The 16,029-nt window shown below is 30.7% G+C and overlaps 1 protein-coding gene across 1 annotated transcript in view; it reads right to left on the bottom strand.

Annotated features, from left to right (window-relative positions):
- LOC130893351 (huntingtin) overlaps positions 1–16,029 on the bottom strand; it is a 36,562-nt gene that overhangs the window by 6,806 nt on the left and 13,727 nt on the right. The window contains 12 exon segments of the mRNA XM_057799367.1: positions 762–959; positions 2,012–2,321; positions 3,439–3,693; positions 5,694–6,427; positions 8,066–8,462; positions 8,515–8,768; positions 9,710–9,889; positions 11,687–11,756; positions 11,812–12,043; positions 12,128–12,476; positions 13,512–13,799; positions 15,167–15,410. Of these exon segments, the coding sequence (XP_057655350.1) occupies positions 762–959; positions 2,012–2,321; positions 3,439–3,693; positions 5,694–6,427; positions 8,066–8,462; positions 8,515–8,768; positions 9,710–9,889; positions 11,687–11,756; positions 11,812–12,043; positions 12,128–12,476; positions 13,512–13,799; positions 15,167–15,410 (3,511 nt within the window).

Below are 16,029 nucleotides of genomic sequence, written 5' to 3'. Positions count from 1 at the left end.
ATAAAGCACAAAGCGATGCAAGATAAACTACAGATAGCTGAGAATGAACAATACTGATTCAAATCTCCAATTTCCGATTGAAAATGCAAGGAAATCGAAAATTTAGAGAATAATTTGCAAATAATATTGATTAACTAATAAAAACCTAAATAAGGTTCACTTAAAAAATTGAAAATCCTCAAAATATGAAAGATAAACTGTTTTTAACTGTGAATGAACAATACTGACTCAAATCTTCTATCTCAGATTGAAATTTTGCAAGAAAATTGAATATTTAACGGATACTATGCGAATAAAAGAAATTAATTGATAACAAGTTTAACAACGTTCTTTTAAAAATAAAAATACCAAAAAGTGTAAGATAAACTCCAGATAATTGTTTATGAATCATAAATTTGAAAGCAAATGAAATATTTAGAGAATACTATGCAATTAACAGAAATCGACTGTTAGAAAATTGTAATAAGTATTCTTAAAAAAATAAGAAGACTAAAAAATCTATTACTACAAACCAAACTTCTTAAACCTACCATTAAAACCCTAATTACGTTCACTTTTTGAGGGATTGTCCAATTATAGGGTTTTTGTAAACATAGCTGTATACAAGATGAATGTATTATACTTTTTAACTTCTTAGATATGTTGATAATCAAAAAGCCGAGCATAAACAATTTATATCTATTTATATAAAAAGAAATATTGAGTATGAAGGTATTTTAACCTAATAAATTGTAATATTTCATATTATAATAATAACTTACTGGATATAATACTGCCACCGCTTTACATATCCCCACGATGAAGTACTGATGTAAAAATTCATCTTCTGAATGATGAGATTTTGATAATTCCATGAAAATTTCAAACATCCACGTGAATTGACTTTTATCGGTGAAAAGATCAGAAATCATGACGGTGGATTTAACAGCTTCATGAAGAACACGTATATGTGTATTTGACTGAAAAATCATTTATATCAGAATTGTTATTTGCAAAAATTTCCATTAAAAAATATTGAAGTAAAGTATTCTACATTAATGGATACCAAATATTTACCGCCAAGGCATGATAATAAACTCCCAAAAAAAAACAAATCCAATGTCTAAATTGTAGATGACACAAATCTGATAGCGGAATCCAAGAAAGAAGAAAATGAAACAAAAAATAAGAAAAAGTGACAAATTTTTTTAGAGTGGAGATAAATCAAGGTAAGATAGAATATATGGTAATCAGGAATATTTAGGGGGCAGAGGATCATCCATACTTCAAGTAACTTCCCAATTTTCTATATCTAGTGGTTGTAGTAGGAAAAAAGGACGTAGAAGAATTAAAATTACCCACCGCAATATATACCAGAAAGTGATGAAGATATGTTAATTAGGTAGAGAAGATAGGTATTAAGAGGAATCTAAGTATGAAACAGCACAGAAGAGACTTAGATAAGAAAATAAAAATATAAGAATTAATTTGGAACCGGAAGAACTTATTGTTGTTTATTAGAGAGCAAAGAAATAGAAAGACTGTGGCCTTTTGAAAGACTACGAGAAGCCAAAAATAGTGCTAAAGAAATGAACCGGTGAGCTAAAAAGGGTAAAGGAAGAAATAATATGTTATGGGAGTCCTAAAAATAAAAATCAGAATTGGAAAGAAAAAATTGGAAACAAAGGACTCTAATTCATTTGTATCAAATAGTCTTTAGAGCAAACTAATAATAATAATGTTTCCCATAAATTCTTTTTACATTATAAATTTACATCGGTATTTGATTATACAAGGGGATCCAAAAGGATGTACATTAATTTTTAGAGCTGACTACGTCCAAAGAAAAAGGTTAATTTTTTTCAAATGGATGAATTGATAACCATACTTTACACTTTAAAACAACTGTCAAATGATTTTGATTATGGGATTCATATTTTTGGGGAGTGATTATCCAATACTAAAATTATTCACAATTAAAGGTGGCTGTAATAAAAACTATACTATCCATTTTTCTCTATCATAGACTTACTTGAGGTTCCATTAACTGTGTATAATAATCGATCAAAAATTGTAAACAGGAATTTACGTCTAAACCCATAGTTTCCAAAATCTTCTTTCGTTGCCTATACGGTTCTCCGAACGATGAAATATCCTCCTCAATTGTACCAGTCGCTAACAACAAATATTTCACGGAAACTTGTCCACAGGAATATTTATCCGATAATTTTTCCAAATTACGTGAATTGAAAACATTGAAGATCTTGTTATCATCAGAAAAATATGAAGAGTTTTCATAACAAATCTGGATGCAATTCTGAATTCTTTTCAATTTCTGGACCCTGCGGAGATAAAAAATGAGAATGGGGAAGTTAAATCGTGTTTATCAGAAACTACTGGTAATATTTGGAAGATAAGTTTGATTTTTTAATTGGAATCATATCTTTAATTTACAATCTACAGAGAAATTTTTTTAAAATTTTGCAATGTTTACAGAAATATTTGAAAAAACAAACTCAGGTTTAAAATTATTGGAAATTTTTTGAATCTTTGCATGAATTTTTGGAAATTTTGAAAAAAATATAAATAATATTTGTGAATTGAAAGAGTCTGTAAACCTTCTCTCGGCGATATCTGAAGCAACTCCAAAAATGCAATTCTTTCGCAAATGTAAAACTTAGGGGTAGTTTGTAGATAAGCCAAAAATCCAATGAAAAATTAAAAAATAAAAAACAAAGCTCTAATTCACTTCTTGTACAAAAAGAAATATTAGACTATTAAAAACAGTTTGAATTGAAAAAAAATTTCGGTTTTCTAGTATAAAATAAAACACAAAGAATAGTTTTTGAATCATTTTATATTTGCCATTTTTGCCATCATCTTTGACCATTCAAATAAATGGTAATCAGATAGAGCTAGATCAGGGCTGTATGGGAGATGTGTGAAGCCTTGCATTATCATAGTGGAACACTAAACCTTTCTGATTTGACAATTCTGTTCGTTTTTCTTTGATTGCTTAATCCGGTTTTATTAATTGTTGTCAGTAAACATCAGAAATGATCGTTTGGTTCCTTGGAAGCAGCTCAAAAAACACAACGCCTCTGTAATCCCACTAAAGTGACAGCATGAGCTTTTTTCTTGTTTTTCAGCTTTCGATGTGGTTAATCGTGTTTGCTCCATGATCGTTTTCGAAATAAGTTACTGTACAGGGCCCATTTTTCATCATCAGTGATGATTCTTTTCAAGAAAGGGTCGGTTTCATTTCGCAAATGTGTTAAATGAATTTTTTTCAATTCGTGAGGTACCCAAATATCAAGCTTCTTAACCAGCCCAAGACATTACGTGAAAAGCGAAAGTACTTAGTTGCCAATCTTATAATAAAAATAAAAAGCATTACTACATGAAAAAAGACAAAGTAGTTTTTACAGGAAAAAAATTTATATTTTGAAAGTTACTCACCCTATATCACTTCCATCTATATCAGAATTTCTTGAAATGTGGATAATTTTCGATATATTCGAATCCCCAACAGTTGGTAATGTTAAAGTTTGTAATAACAACGCCGTTATTGATTTAACGGCTAAAGAAGAGGCATGTAACGAATCATTCAATTCTAACGGTTCTAATTCATTAGTTGGCGCACAAAGGACACTAAGTAAACACATCCAGGTTTCTTCAAATTGTTGTCTTGTTGTCCACCCCATTAAATTTATCCTGAAAGAAGTGATTGATATTGAACGATTTAATTTTTTTTAAATAGATTAAGTATATACAGTGTGGATGAATTAAGATTTACAAACATCAATATGTGATGTAATTACGTCAGAGGCTCTTAAAATTATTATAAAGTTCAAGTGGATACAAATAAAATTGTATACAAAGTTCAGCTATTTGATTCATGCCAAATCTTAAATTTACAACTTTATTGGTTTGGCGCTGTCGTCATTCATTTACCTTTAGTTCTGAGGGTTGGTAGCCATACAAACGTCAAAAAGGCTAATTTAAGTTAGTGTAAGCCTTGAATAAAGCCAAACAACGATCATTATAAACGAAATTTGGACCTTGCAAGAAGCAATTTTGTTAATAAATTTAGTTATTTTTGACTTCTATGCAATAAAATGTCAAGTAGGTTCCTAATTTTTTTGCTGAGTTTTATTTACTTTCAATTCTGAGGGTTGGCAGCCATACAAAAGACTAATCTCAGTTAAACTGAACCTTGATTCAAGTACAAAAGGCTTGAAAAATGCCAAACAACGATCATTATAAATGAAATTTGGACCTTGCAAGAAACTTCGAGTAATTTCATTAAGAAATTTAGTAATTTTTGATTTCTAACCAATAAACTGACAAGTAAGTTCATGATTTCTGTTGCTGACATTTATTAACTTTCAATTTTAAGGGCTGGTAGCCATACAAAAGTCAAAAAGGCTAATTTAATATAGTGTGAGCCTCGAATAATGTCAAGTAACGATCATTATAAACGAAATTTGGACCTTGCAAGAAAATTCAAGCAATTTCATCGAGAAATTTAGTTATTTTTGACTTCTAAGCGAAAAAATGTCAAGTAGGTTCGTGATTTTTGTTGCTGACTTTTCTTTACTTTCAATTTTAAACGCTGGTAGCTATACAAAAGTCAAAATGGCTAATTTAAGCTAGTGTGAGCCTTGATTCAAGTTAAAGAGCATAACCTAACCAAACAACGTTCATTAAGGTAACATGATGCAATACAACGTGCAATGCAATGCAAGACGCAATATTTCTTGATCAAAAGCGTGTGCAGATGAAATTCATCTGATTGTTTCATGCAAGATCTTGACATTATCGATTGTGTGTCATTTTTATTGTGTGCAAGTTGCAATTTCGTTACTTTTGGCTTATCAAATCAGCTGACTTTCGTAAAACTTAGCTTCATTATTTTCCTTGTTAAACTAGGTACAAAATATTAGATAAAATTTGAGGTTAGGTATTTGTTTACTTTTACTGTTTACAGAGACTTGCATGCAATTTCTTACACGTTGTATTGCATTATTTCAAGCGGATTTTATAAACGAAATTTGGACCTTGCAAGAAACTTCAAGCAATTTCATTAAGAATTTTAGTTATTTTTGACTTCTAACCAAAAAACTGACAAGTGGGTTCGTGATTTTTGTTGCTGACTTTTATTTACTTTCAATTCTGAGGGTTGACAGCCATACAAAAGACTAATTTCAGTTAAACTGAGCCTTGATTCAAGTACAAGAGGCTTTAAAACGCCAAACAACGATCATTATAAATGAAATTTAGACCTTACAAGAAACTTCAAGCAATTTCATCAAGAAATTTAGTTATTTTTGACTTATATGCAATAAAATGTCAAGTAGGTTCGTGATTTTTGTTGCTGACTTTTATTTACTTTCAATTCTGAGGGTTGGCAGCCATACAAAAGACTTAAGTTAATCTGAGTCTTGATTCAAGTACAAGAGGCTTGAAAAATAACAAACAATGATCGTTATAAACGAAATTTTGACCTACCAAGAAATTTAGTTATTTTTGACTTCTAACCAACAAAATGTCAAGTAGGTTGAGGATTTTTGTTGTTAACATTCATTTACTTTCAATTCTGGCAGTTGGTAGTCATACAAAATACAAAAAGGCTAATTTCAGTTAGTACGAGCCTTGGTTCAAGTACAAGAGCCTCGAACAACGTTCATTTCCTTTTACAAGAAATTGCTTACCTAAAAATATATTCTTCGAGTACCTCGATATACTGCAACATTTCTATCGGAAGAGCCGCCACCACTGTACCGAATGTCCCGTCCATTTTCTCAGGCAGCCATCCCGTTTTCCAAGCTCGTTGTGGTATCATCACATACGAATTAACAAGGGGATACCTAGCCAAACATACCGTCAAACTGAGTATCCTTTTAAACAAAAAATCTGGAATCTTCGTCGTATTCGATAATTTGAGTTCGAAGAACCAGCATGTTAACGTATACAACTGATAGGTAGCTTGGATAGATGGCGATGAATCGCTATTTTCTCTCAAATTATACTTTGGAATTGTCAACAGAGGTTTATCATTTCGCAGTAATGTATTCACAAGACCGTACAGACTATTAATGGAAGAACACAACCAAGAAGAATTGGAATCTAAAGTGAAAAAATTACAGCTACCTATACTACGGAGAATATTATCACAACTAGTTAGAAATATGTCCGTTAGATGGGCTCTGAAATCTGAGTTAGGTGATTCTAGATACTTAGTGTATTCTAAGCACACCACGCTGAATTTTTTTAAGTTTGCTAATGAATTTTCAGATAATTGGGGAGAATTTTTTGTTAATAACGGCATTGATAATGCTATACTGTATATTAAATGGGAAAATTCGTGACAGTCGAAATTTTCAGTCATCTTCTCTGTGTATGATGATTCGGAAGTTGATGGAAGTCGTCCAATAGGAGAATAAACCTAAAATTATAAATTTATAAACAATTCTTTTTTATTTAAAGATAATTCCATTGTTGCTCATATTCGTATTTAAATTGGAAGTTGAAAATTTTGAAAAATAAAGCTATTAAAAAACCTATATATGTACAAAAGGCTATATAATACCATAGCGTTTTCTAATTATAAAAAAATGTAAGAATTATCCCATTTTGAAGATTTTTTTTTTCAATTTTTGTTTCTACGATGTTTTTATGAAACACATATGGGAAATGTAAAAATCGTTAAAAGAGACCTGAAATTAATACAATTTATAAACTATAACAATAATTAGACATATTGTTATTTATACAGCTGAAAAATTTTACTACTACTTACAGTTAGGAGGATATGCCTCCATTTTACAGAGAAAAAATAGATTAAACGTTATAAAAACTGAACAAATACACTGACTTGGACATCTTAAGGGCACAGATGAAAGAAAGCAACAACGAAGAAGTTAAAAATTGGAAAACCAAAGCCAAAAGACAAAGTTCTTCAAGAATTGAAGAACTGAAGATTAATATGTAAGTATTTGTAATAAACTTGAAAATTATACCATGTATATAAAGAATATTTTTTATTTCCTATTTAAAAATTGAGGATTGTACCTATCACTATACATATGGATTAAAACTATTGAGCAATAAGGAAAATTCCGGGAAATCGAAGTCAACCTTCTAAATAGATTAAAATCAGACGACTTCCTCGAAGACCTATCCACCCAGTTTGCCATCGATGAATACACTTCAGAAGGGTTTGAAATCGACTTTGGCGTTTCCCAAGGATGCATCTTTGTCACCTATTCTCTTTTTCCTCTACATTAATGATCTAGACGACAAAACTAGCTTCGTACAAGTAAACTCAATCCGATAGATCACTACCATCTCAAAAACATTTTGGAATTGATTAGAAGACATCTGATTGGCAAAAAACTAGGCCACTGGGACATAAAATACCACAATAATCGCTAATTCGCCTGTGGGTATTGACATTGACATGTCCTGGTATAGTCATTCGGTCGAAATGGCTTCACAAAAACTTTGATCTCAAAAAACTGTATACTCAACAACAGCTCGCAATCTTCTACAAGACCCTGATTCATTCAACTTTGGAGTATTATTCGCACATTAGGAGCTCGGTACCAAAGCATACTCTGAAAATGCACGAATCAATACAAAAATTGATTAGAATCTTGGACAGCTTATAGCATAGAAGAAAAGTGGCTGACCTGACTCTGTTTTACCAATACTACCAAAGTAGCCAATATAATCCTACGTAGAGAAGTATTTCCAAGATTTACTCAACAGAAAGATGTGGTAATGAACATAAAGTTCACCTGCAGATGTCCAGAACGTCTCTATGTTTTGAAAAAGTGAAACAGTTACCAAAGTACGTCGTTCCAGAATCCAACAATCTGTAGAAATTCAAGATAAATATCTACAAGCTCTTCCACATGGTAGGCACCACTCGAACTACTCGAGTGTAAAAGCGTTCACCCTCTAAAGCTTGCTTTTAACATAAATATAATTGAAGTCAATATTGATGTCAGTATACATAAAAGTGAAGGATTTTCACAAATTATTTAAATAAAAAAATATGTTTAAGTAATTGATATGTCACCTGATGTGGTTGTGGTACTCTAGATATTATACCGGACACTTCTTTCAATATACAGTCAACACTGGCTCCAAGTAAATCACATCTATCTAGTTGAAATTTTTTAGTATTAACCAAACCTAGGTTTAGGCAGTCTTTCAAATACTGTTTGTTAAATTCGTTGCTAGTCATAAAACCAACAATTTCTTTATACTCCAATTCCAATAAAAGTTCTGCGATTTCTTTACCGATACTACATTCTATGAATTTACTTTTGATTTGGTTCAAATACCAATTTCTATCGATATTCAATTTCTTGATGTAATCTGGATCCACGATTCGTCGTTGTTCGAATTCTATTGGAGTTAAATTATAGTATTGGACAGATAATTTGTTTAAAAGACTAACTAGAGTTTCATTTCTGCAAAAAAAAATTCAAATGGATAATAAGTTTATCGAGGAGAGTGACTGACCTTTTTACTAAATTATAAGACACTAAAACTGATTGTATACTAGTCAAATCGTCTCTTGATAATTGAGTATTAACTTCTTCAATTGATAAGGTGAATAAAAATTCAATTTTCCTATTTGCGATATTCGTAGATATTCTGGATACTGCTGTTTGATGACACTTCAGCATATGAGGTACTATTAGTTTTAAAACTGCTCCGATTTGAGATTGATGACAGTTTTCCACACATTTCAAGGCTTTTACCTTAAAAACTGACTAAAAAATTAATACAAAACAAATAAGTATGAATTTCTAGGACCGTCCGAGATATTCGTATTATTACCATCACTATAACACTTTCTGGTTCTTCGAGCCTGTCATAAGTTGATAACATACCATTGCAAGTGGTAATTAATAACCACCAATCATGGGTCAATAAAAATCTTCCAAGGTTCTAAATACATCTATCTAGTATTCAGATGGTTCTACGTTAGCGCAAGGAGCTAAATTGGGACCATACCACTGAAAAATATCACTATTTTTGCTAGCAATAAACATATTTTCTGATTAGAAAGCCTATAGCCAAGTGGCCTTAAAGCTCCTCAAAGCTATTGAGTGCACTTCTAAGCTATTATGGCAGTGAAAACTATATAGCATACCAGACAATTAGGAAGCAGACAGCCTTGCCAAAAAGGCTGTTTGTCACATTAATAACCACCATGACAGAAGACGAGAGCTGCAGATTCTGCCAGCAAGAATCTACTTTACAAATGTCTTGCACATTTCAATAAAAGGCTCGGGTTTCATAAAGGAGTACTCCTAACACCTAGGGAAATGCGAAAAAAAGCTTGCTTTGGAAAGAGGCTACGCATTTTTGAGGCAGAAGATTTAATCTACAGTCTATATCTGGCTCGAAGGACCAGACAGTATAATTGTGAGTGCTATTGTAATGTTACTAAACAGTATGATCAATATAAATAGAAACTTCAAGTTACAGTTGAAATCTAGTTGATTATTTGTTGAGTAGGCTAGAAAAACATAGATTTAGACATCGAGACTATCAATTAAATAAAAATAAGTGAATGAATGTTTATCAAATTGGATTATGCCTACATGTTTTGTCTATCGTTGTGTTCTCGCACGTTAATTTTTTTGCTTTATAAAACTTTCCATTTAAAATGCGCTACCACCTCATTGGATCTGAAACTAATACTCACCGATCGGGATTTTTTAACAGCTTCTGATACGTTTTCAATAAACTTTTTGCTTAAATCTGGTGATCTATGTACAAGCGTAATAAATTCTGATACTGGAGGCTCGTTATACAACTCTATTATAGATAATGAATTTTTGTTTAAAAACCATGTAATGTTTTCAGTATCCATCATATTTTCACCCTAAAAAATGCATTTATAGGTCAATTTTCTTCATGGAATTATTTATAAAGCCGTCAAGGAAAAGTGTAAGTTTAATTAAAATGGAAAATCTATAATTTCACTTAGAAAATGTATCAATTTTACCCATGATTTTAATTATTGTCACACACCAAGAAAACATCATGTTAGATTTGATTAGACAGTAGATAGTTATCTTGAAAGGACAATTTCTGATGGATCAGTTTTAAGAAGTAATTTTCCTAAAGTATAAAAAGAAAAATTTAAATAAAAGCATCCGTAGTAAAGAAGTCGATGCACACTAGAAACTGTATAACAACAAAACAACTACTTTCCAGAATATATGCCACGATAAAGATTGAATAACATTCCACAGGACTTTTTTTTGTTCTATTTGGTTTCAAAAGGGTTTCTATCATCTTAACCCTCGTCAGTATAACATATGTTTTGTACACTTTCATTTTAGTTTCTTTGGAAATTTATTTTATTTTTATTTTCTGAATTTAACAGTCCTTTAGAACATTCTCTCATGTAAGTACTTCTCTTTTTGGTTCTTATATATTTTTTACCTTTTTTTCGCCCCTAAGACCTTTTAATACCCTATAAAAGATTTTCCGGTTTGTTCTACTATCTAATTCTAATTCGTTCCTAAATTCCTCTTATTTTCTCTGTTTGGGATGCAATACCAACTTTTTTATTGTGTTCTTTGTACTGTTCGTAACTTCTTTGTGCTTTTTGTCCTAGGTTAATTTGTCGTTTCCTCTTTTTTATTTTAACGAGTTTCAATCTAATCAGTGTGTGTCGGTTTCTTATTACCGTTTTGTCTGATTGTCCTATAGACGTCTCTTGCAGAGACTATCATGGTGGTTTTATAGAGCTACCACACTTCTTCTATTTCATTGTCTATGAAGACATTTCACAATATTTTCTAATTCGTTGTTTACCATTTCCTCTATTGCTATTTTTTGCTATTGCTTGGTGCTTTAATTCATAGTAGGTTTAGTTTTATTTTGTCTATAATAGTTGGGTTATTATCTGGTACAAGTAGGTAGTGATCACTGTTTATTCCACCCCCACGTCCTTCGTTATTCCTTTTTCTACCATCATATAGACCAAAATTGATCTTTGGTTTCTACTGGGTTGTTATTTGGTAAATTTAAGGATACATTAATGTCCAAAAAACCATTAGTTATAATCGACTTTTATAATCCACATTATATTAATTTTTATCATATTAATTACATTTTATCTATTATAATTAACTCTACGGAGGGTACTTCACATTTAATCATTGAATAATTTCATTTTTTAGTACATCAGAAAGTTAATTTACAAAAAATTGACTTAGTAACTTTGTCATTAATGATTAAGCTTCAAGTCCATGTTATTGATTTAGCATTACATATTAGTGACACTCCATGTATAAAAAATGTCGTAATATTCAAAAATTTTTATTTTCAACACACGTTATAACATAATAATAACGATAAGTTAATTAATTGTACGAGGGACGTTTCAATATTGTTACAAACTCGTCCTGCGACATGAAAGGTACTGTTACAATTTCTAGAAAGGTTTTTTTTTTTGTTTATTTACGTTATTCTAGAGCCCGAATTATAGAGAAATCCGTGGCGTATAAATAGGCGCTGTTTATGAGCGAGTAAGTCAGTAATTAATCGGTGTGTTTAAATAAATTAGTGTACTAATATTTGTGAATAGTGTAGTGTATAAATAAATTAAGTAAGTAAGCAAATATAGTTTATATAAATGAGAAAAGCATAACACAATATCTACACTCACCAGGAAATCACAGAAAGACATAACGCTACCAATTTTCATTACCTCCAAATTCAAAACAGGATTCTTTTCTCTAGAATAAACGTCAATTTTATCTATTTTAACATAAAAAATTGTTTCCTTCTCACCTTCCAATATATTCATGTTTGCAATTTTTGGAAAAACTTTGCCAGAAAGTTATATTATCATGACTCAAAAAAATTAGAAAATTACACCAATGGGTGCTCAAAACTGGATAAGAAACTGCCAATTTTGAAAAATTTTCATTGATGCAACTGATTTCCATAACGTCGTTTTCGTCAAAGGGAATGTTTGCGTTTAAAGTTGTGGTTACAGTTTTCGTTATATTTGGATGGTTACCTAAAAAATAAAAAGTCACTAGATTATATTGAATATTCAATTGGTTCAAAGAAGAAGAATCATTCATGTTTTAAATTTACTTACCAGATTGAAACATATAGGAGCAGTGGATCAAAAACCCGAACAAAATTTCTACGTTAAATTCATTATTTTTAACGTTTATATGTAGAACACAAATTTTGGAACACACATTTAGTATTCTGAGTATAAATTTAATGAACACCAATTCAGCAGGTATGTTTTGAAACGTTTCGGCATTGTTGTAAACATTCAGAGGATCCGCTTTAGTTTTGACGTTATCAAAAATTATAGCCGGGGAAAATTCTGATTTCAACTTATCGATTTTTGATAAAAGAGTATCTTCTTTCAAAGAAATTACGAGTAGCAGCAGGATAACGATCTTGGAAATCCAATTATGGAACACTGGTGAGTTCTAAAAAAAATATATATATATACCACATGTTTCTGATGCATTGATTTTTCCGTTGAAACATAGTTATGTACATTACGAGGTTAATACTAAACCTACAGCGTTAAATGAAGAAAAATATCAATGATGAGATGTGAAAGTAGGTTATAAACTTTTAGAACAAACCTCGTACTGAAGGGACTTAGGGCCCCAATGAGACCTGGAATTTCGACTATCTGTCACTGATGATGTTGTTTAGAAGTTGGAAATAATAAGAAAATTAAGTGAAAAAATAATTTAATGGAGTACAAACATTTAATTTAGAAGGTTTATATTAAACTTATATCGTTAAAAGAAGAGTAGCATCAATGACGAGATGTGAAAGTAGGTTCGAAACTATTAGAACAAACCTCATACTGAAGGGCTTGTTTGGGGCCCCAACTATCTGTCAATGATGTTTTTTAGAAGTTGGAAATAATAAGAAAATTAAGTGAACAAAGAAATGTAATTTATATGGTTTATACTAAACTTATAGCGATTAATAAAGAATAACATCAATTATGAGATGTGAAAGTAGGTTATAAACTTTTAGAACAAATTGTTTGGGACCCCAATGGGACTTCGAACTCCAAATATCTGTTACCGATGTTGTTTAGAAGTTGAAAATAATACGAAAATTAAATTAACAAACAATTTAATGGAGCACAAGGTTTCTACTAAACTTAAAGTGTTTAATGAAGAATATTATCAATGAGGAGATTTGAAAGTAGGTTAGAAACTACAGAACAAACCTCGTTCTGTAGGAGTCCTTTGTTCAGGTAGTATTTATAGGTAAAAACCTATAGATACTAAAATAGATGATGAACAAAATGGAAGACCAAGAAAAATATGAAATAAGGAAGTTAAGATAGAGAAAAAAAGAAACATTTAATAGATAGAAAAGAATTGAGATACTAAATTGTAGTTCCAATTAATAAACACCTTCACCCACAAGGATAGAAAATACTTTATCATCGTGAAAATTGTCATTTTGACTGATATTATGATAAAAATGCTCACCAATGCAGGTGGTTCTTGGAAGAACATGACTATGATTTCATCGAAAGGCTTAAAAACTTCTGGATTCATTGCCAAAATAAATCTTCTCATAGAAATTAACGAGTTGGAGTCGTGGAGTTTCAATTTATTCTGTTTAAACATCGGTAGTACTACGTTGAATACCCTTTTAGACCAATCGTACCATTTCTCAATATTGTGAGTACAATATTTACTGTCTTCTAATATTAAAGTAATCAAATCTAGTACTTGTTTATTATCGCAAAGTCTTAGCAACATACTAAGAACTACCTAAAAAATATAAAATTTTAGATTTTCAAAAATTTATTCACTTAACAATAAAAAAAATCCATAGTTAGGTTAAGTTTAACTTTTTTAATTCATCCTCTAAGATATTACTCAGATAATTAGACCTCCCCATTCTTAATAATAAAAAATGTACGAAATACAGAGATTTAATGAAAAATGTACAAAAGGTGTATGAAACAAAGCAAAAAGAACTGAAAGGGCCTATTTTATTCTTTCACTGGGTTAAGAGCATTCCATATTTCAATAAGTCTAAGAAATGAACAAAATTCGTTATTGACCAGTTACATTCCAAAGAGTATTGGATTGAGTTTTCTTAACTATTAACTGGCAATACCATGCTTGGATTTCCATCTCTATTCAATTTTCAACGATTTTAACAATAATTTTATTCCACACCATTGGTGGTCTTTTCAGTCCAAAGTAACTCTAACAAACTGCTCTTCAATGTTTTGTGGTTAACGGAGTTCTAATTGCAGACACTCGGGCCTCCAATGATTAAAAATTGGCTCGTTATCATATCATTATGTATTTCTTCTTGATAGCACAACAAAAAATCTTTAAGAAACAAAGTAGATGTTTTTATTTTGGTTAAAAACTTCCCTTATTTCAGTGATTCTAAGAGATTTAACTGTGACTATCAGTTTTACTTCAAGGAGGCTCAATTGGATTGAGTTTTCTAAGCTATTAGCTGGCCATACCATGCTTAAATTTCCATCTCTTTTTCACTCTCAACGATTTTAACAATAAGAAAAGAAAATTTTCCCTATAAAGGGAGGAAAAGAGGTTATCAACTTTAATATTGTAACTGTAATATCTTTCCACGATCCCAGCTTACCATATTGATGTTACTCCACACCACTGGTGGTGTTTTCAGTGCAAATGATCTCTATTAAACTGCTCTTTAATGTTTTGGGGTTAACTGAGATCCAATTGCAGACACTCTGGAATCCTACGTTTGAAAGTTTGCCCTTTATCATGTCAGTACGTATTTCTTATTGATAGCGTGACAGAAAAACTTGAAGAAACAAGATAGACGTAACAAATTCTGGTTTGCATCAGATACATTACAAATAACCTTGTTTGGGTCTTCTTTGATTTCTCCTTGTGTCTTGGAACCCAATGGATTTTTTTCGTCACTTTTACAGGTAAAAAACCTTCTCCAATAAACGCAATTGCTACAGCATGTACCAGAATGATCAGATTTTAGCAATGGTTAACAAAATTCAGCAGATAACAGTATATATGAAAATTCGATGTGGTTCCTTATATTTGTATTTTCTATATTTCTTCCCCAACTTATTATCTTACTAACAACCCCACAAAAAATGACGAAATGACATAAAACTTACTTCTCTAGTAGTTTCCAGTTCTTTGAAATCAGCTGTATTTGATTTATTCCTTGTTAAAAATATATCTTCTACGATGGGTTCCAATGCCGGAATACAGTGCGTAGCAGCGGGTTGACCGCTAGCCATTAATCCGTCACACAACTGAATAATTTTCGGTACTCCAATGATCGATTTGGAGTGTTGTTTACTATAGGATAGCTGCACCAAGAATTGGAATATTTTGGGTATCAGTTCTTGTACTTTCCTAAATTGAGAATAAACATGGAGTAAGGGTTGAAAATAATTTCTTTTGGAAATTTAGTTTCATATCGTCGTAGATCTTACAATTTTCTACTATTTTTAAAATTATAAGTTTTTTGTACGAGCAAAAATAAAAAAAAGATATCAACCATTTTGAATTTTTAAAACATGAAAACAGAAAATTTTTTAAACATTTATTTTTTCGATATTTAATCGAAGATCAAACAACAAGCGGACTGCTATACTATATAATAGCCAAAAAGATAAATTAAAAAATTCATTCTTGGCGGTCGCCATTTTGGATTTTCAAAATTTGAAAACACCAACTTTTTCAGAAACATTTCCACTATAATTTTCTATAATATCAATCAGTTTTTATTATTTTTACTATATTTAACACATAAATAACAAATTTTTATCAATTTTTGAAAATTAAGGGTTGAAAATATCTTTTTGAGAAATTTAGTTTCATAATCTTATATGGCATACAATTCCTCATAATTCTTAAAATTACAATTTTTCTATACAAACCAAAATGTCATGGAAAAAGTAAAATTTCGATTGCTCAAAGCTGTGCTTGCAAACTCCAACGGAATTATTTAGAGAATTCAATATATTTTTGA

Source organism: Diorhabda carinulata, chromosome 4, assembly GCF_026250575.1.
Source record: "Diorhabda carinulata isolate Delta chromosome 4, icDioCari1.1, whole genome shotgun sequence".
NCBI classification, from domain to species: domain Eukaryota; kingdom Metazoa; phylum Arthropoda; class Insecta; order Coleoptera; family Chrysomelidae; genus Diorhabda; species Diorhabda carinulata.
The sequence above is the reverse complement of the archived record's forward strand: the minus strand, read 5'-3'. Positions and strand labels throughout refer to the sequence as shown.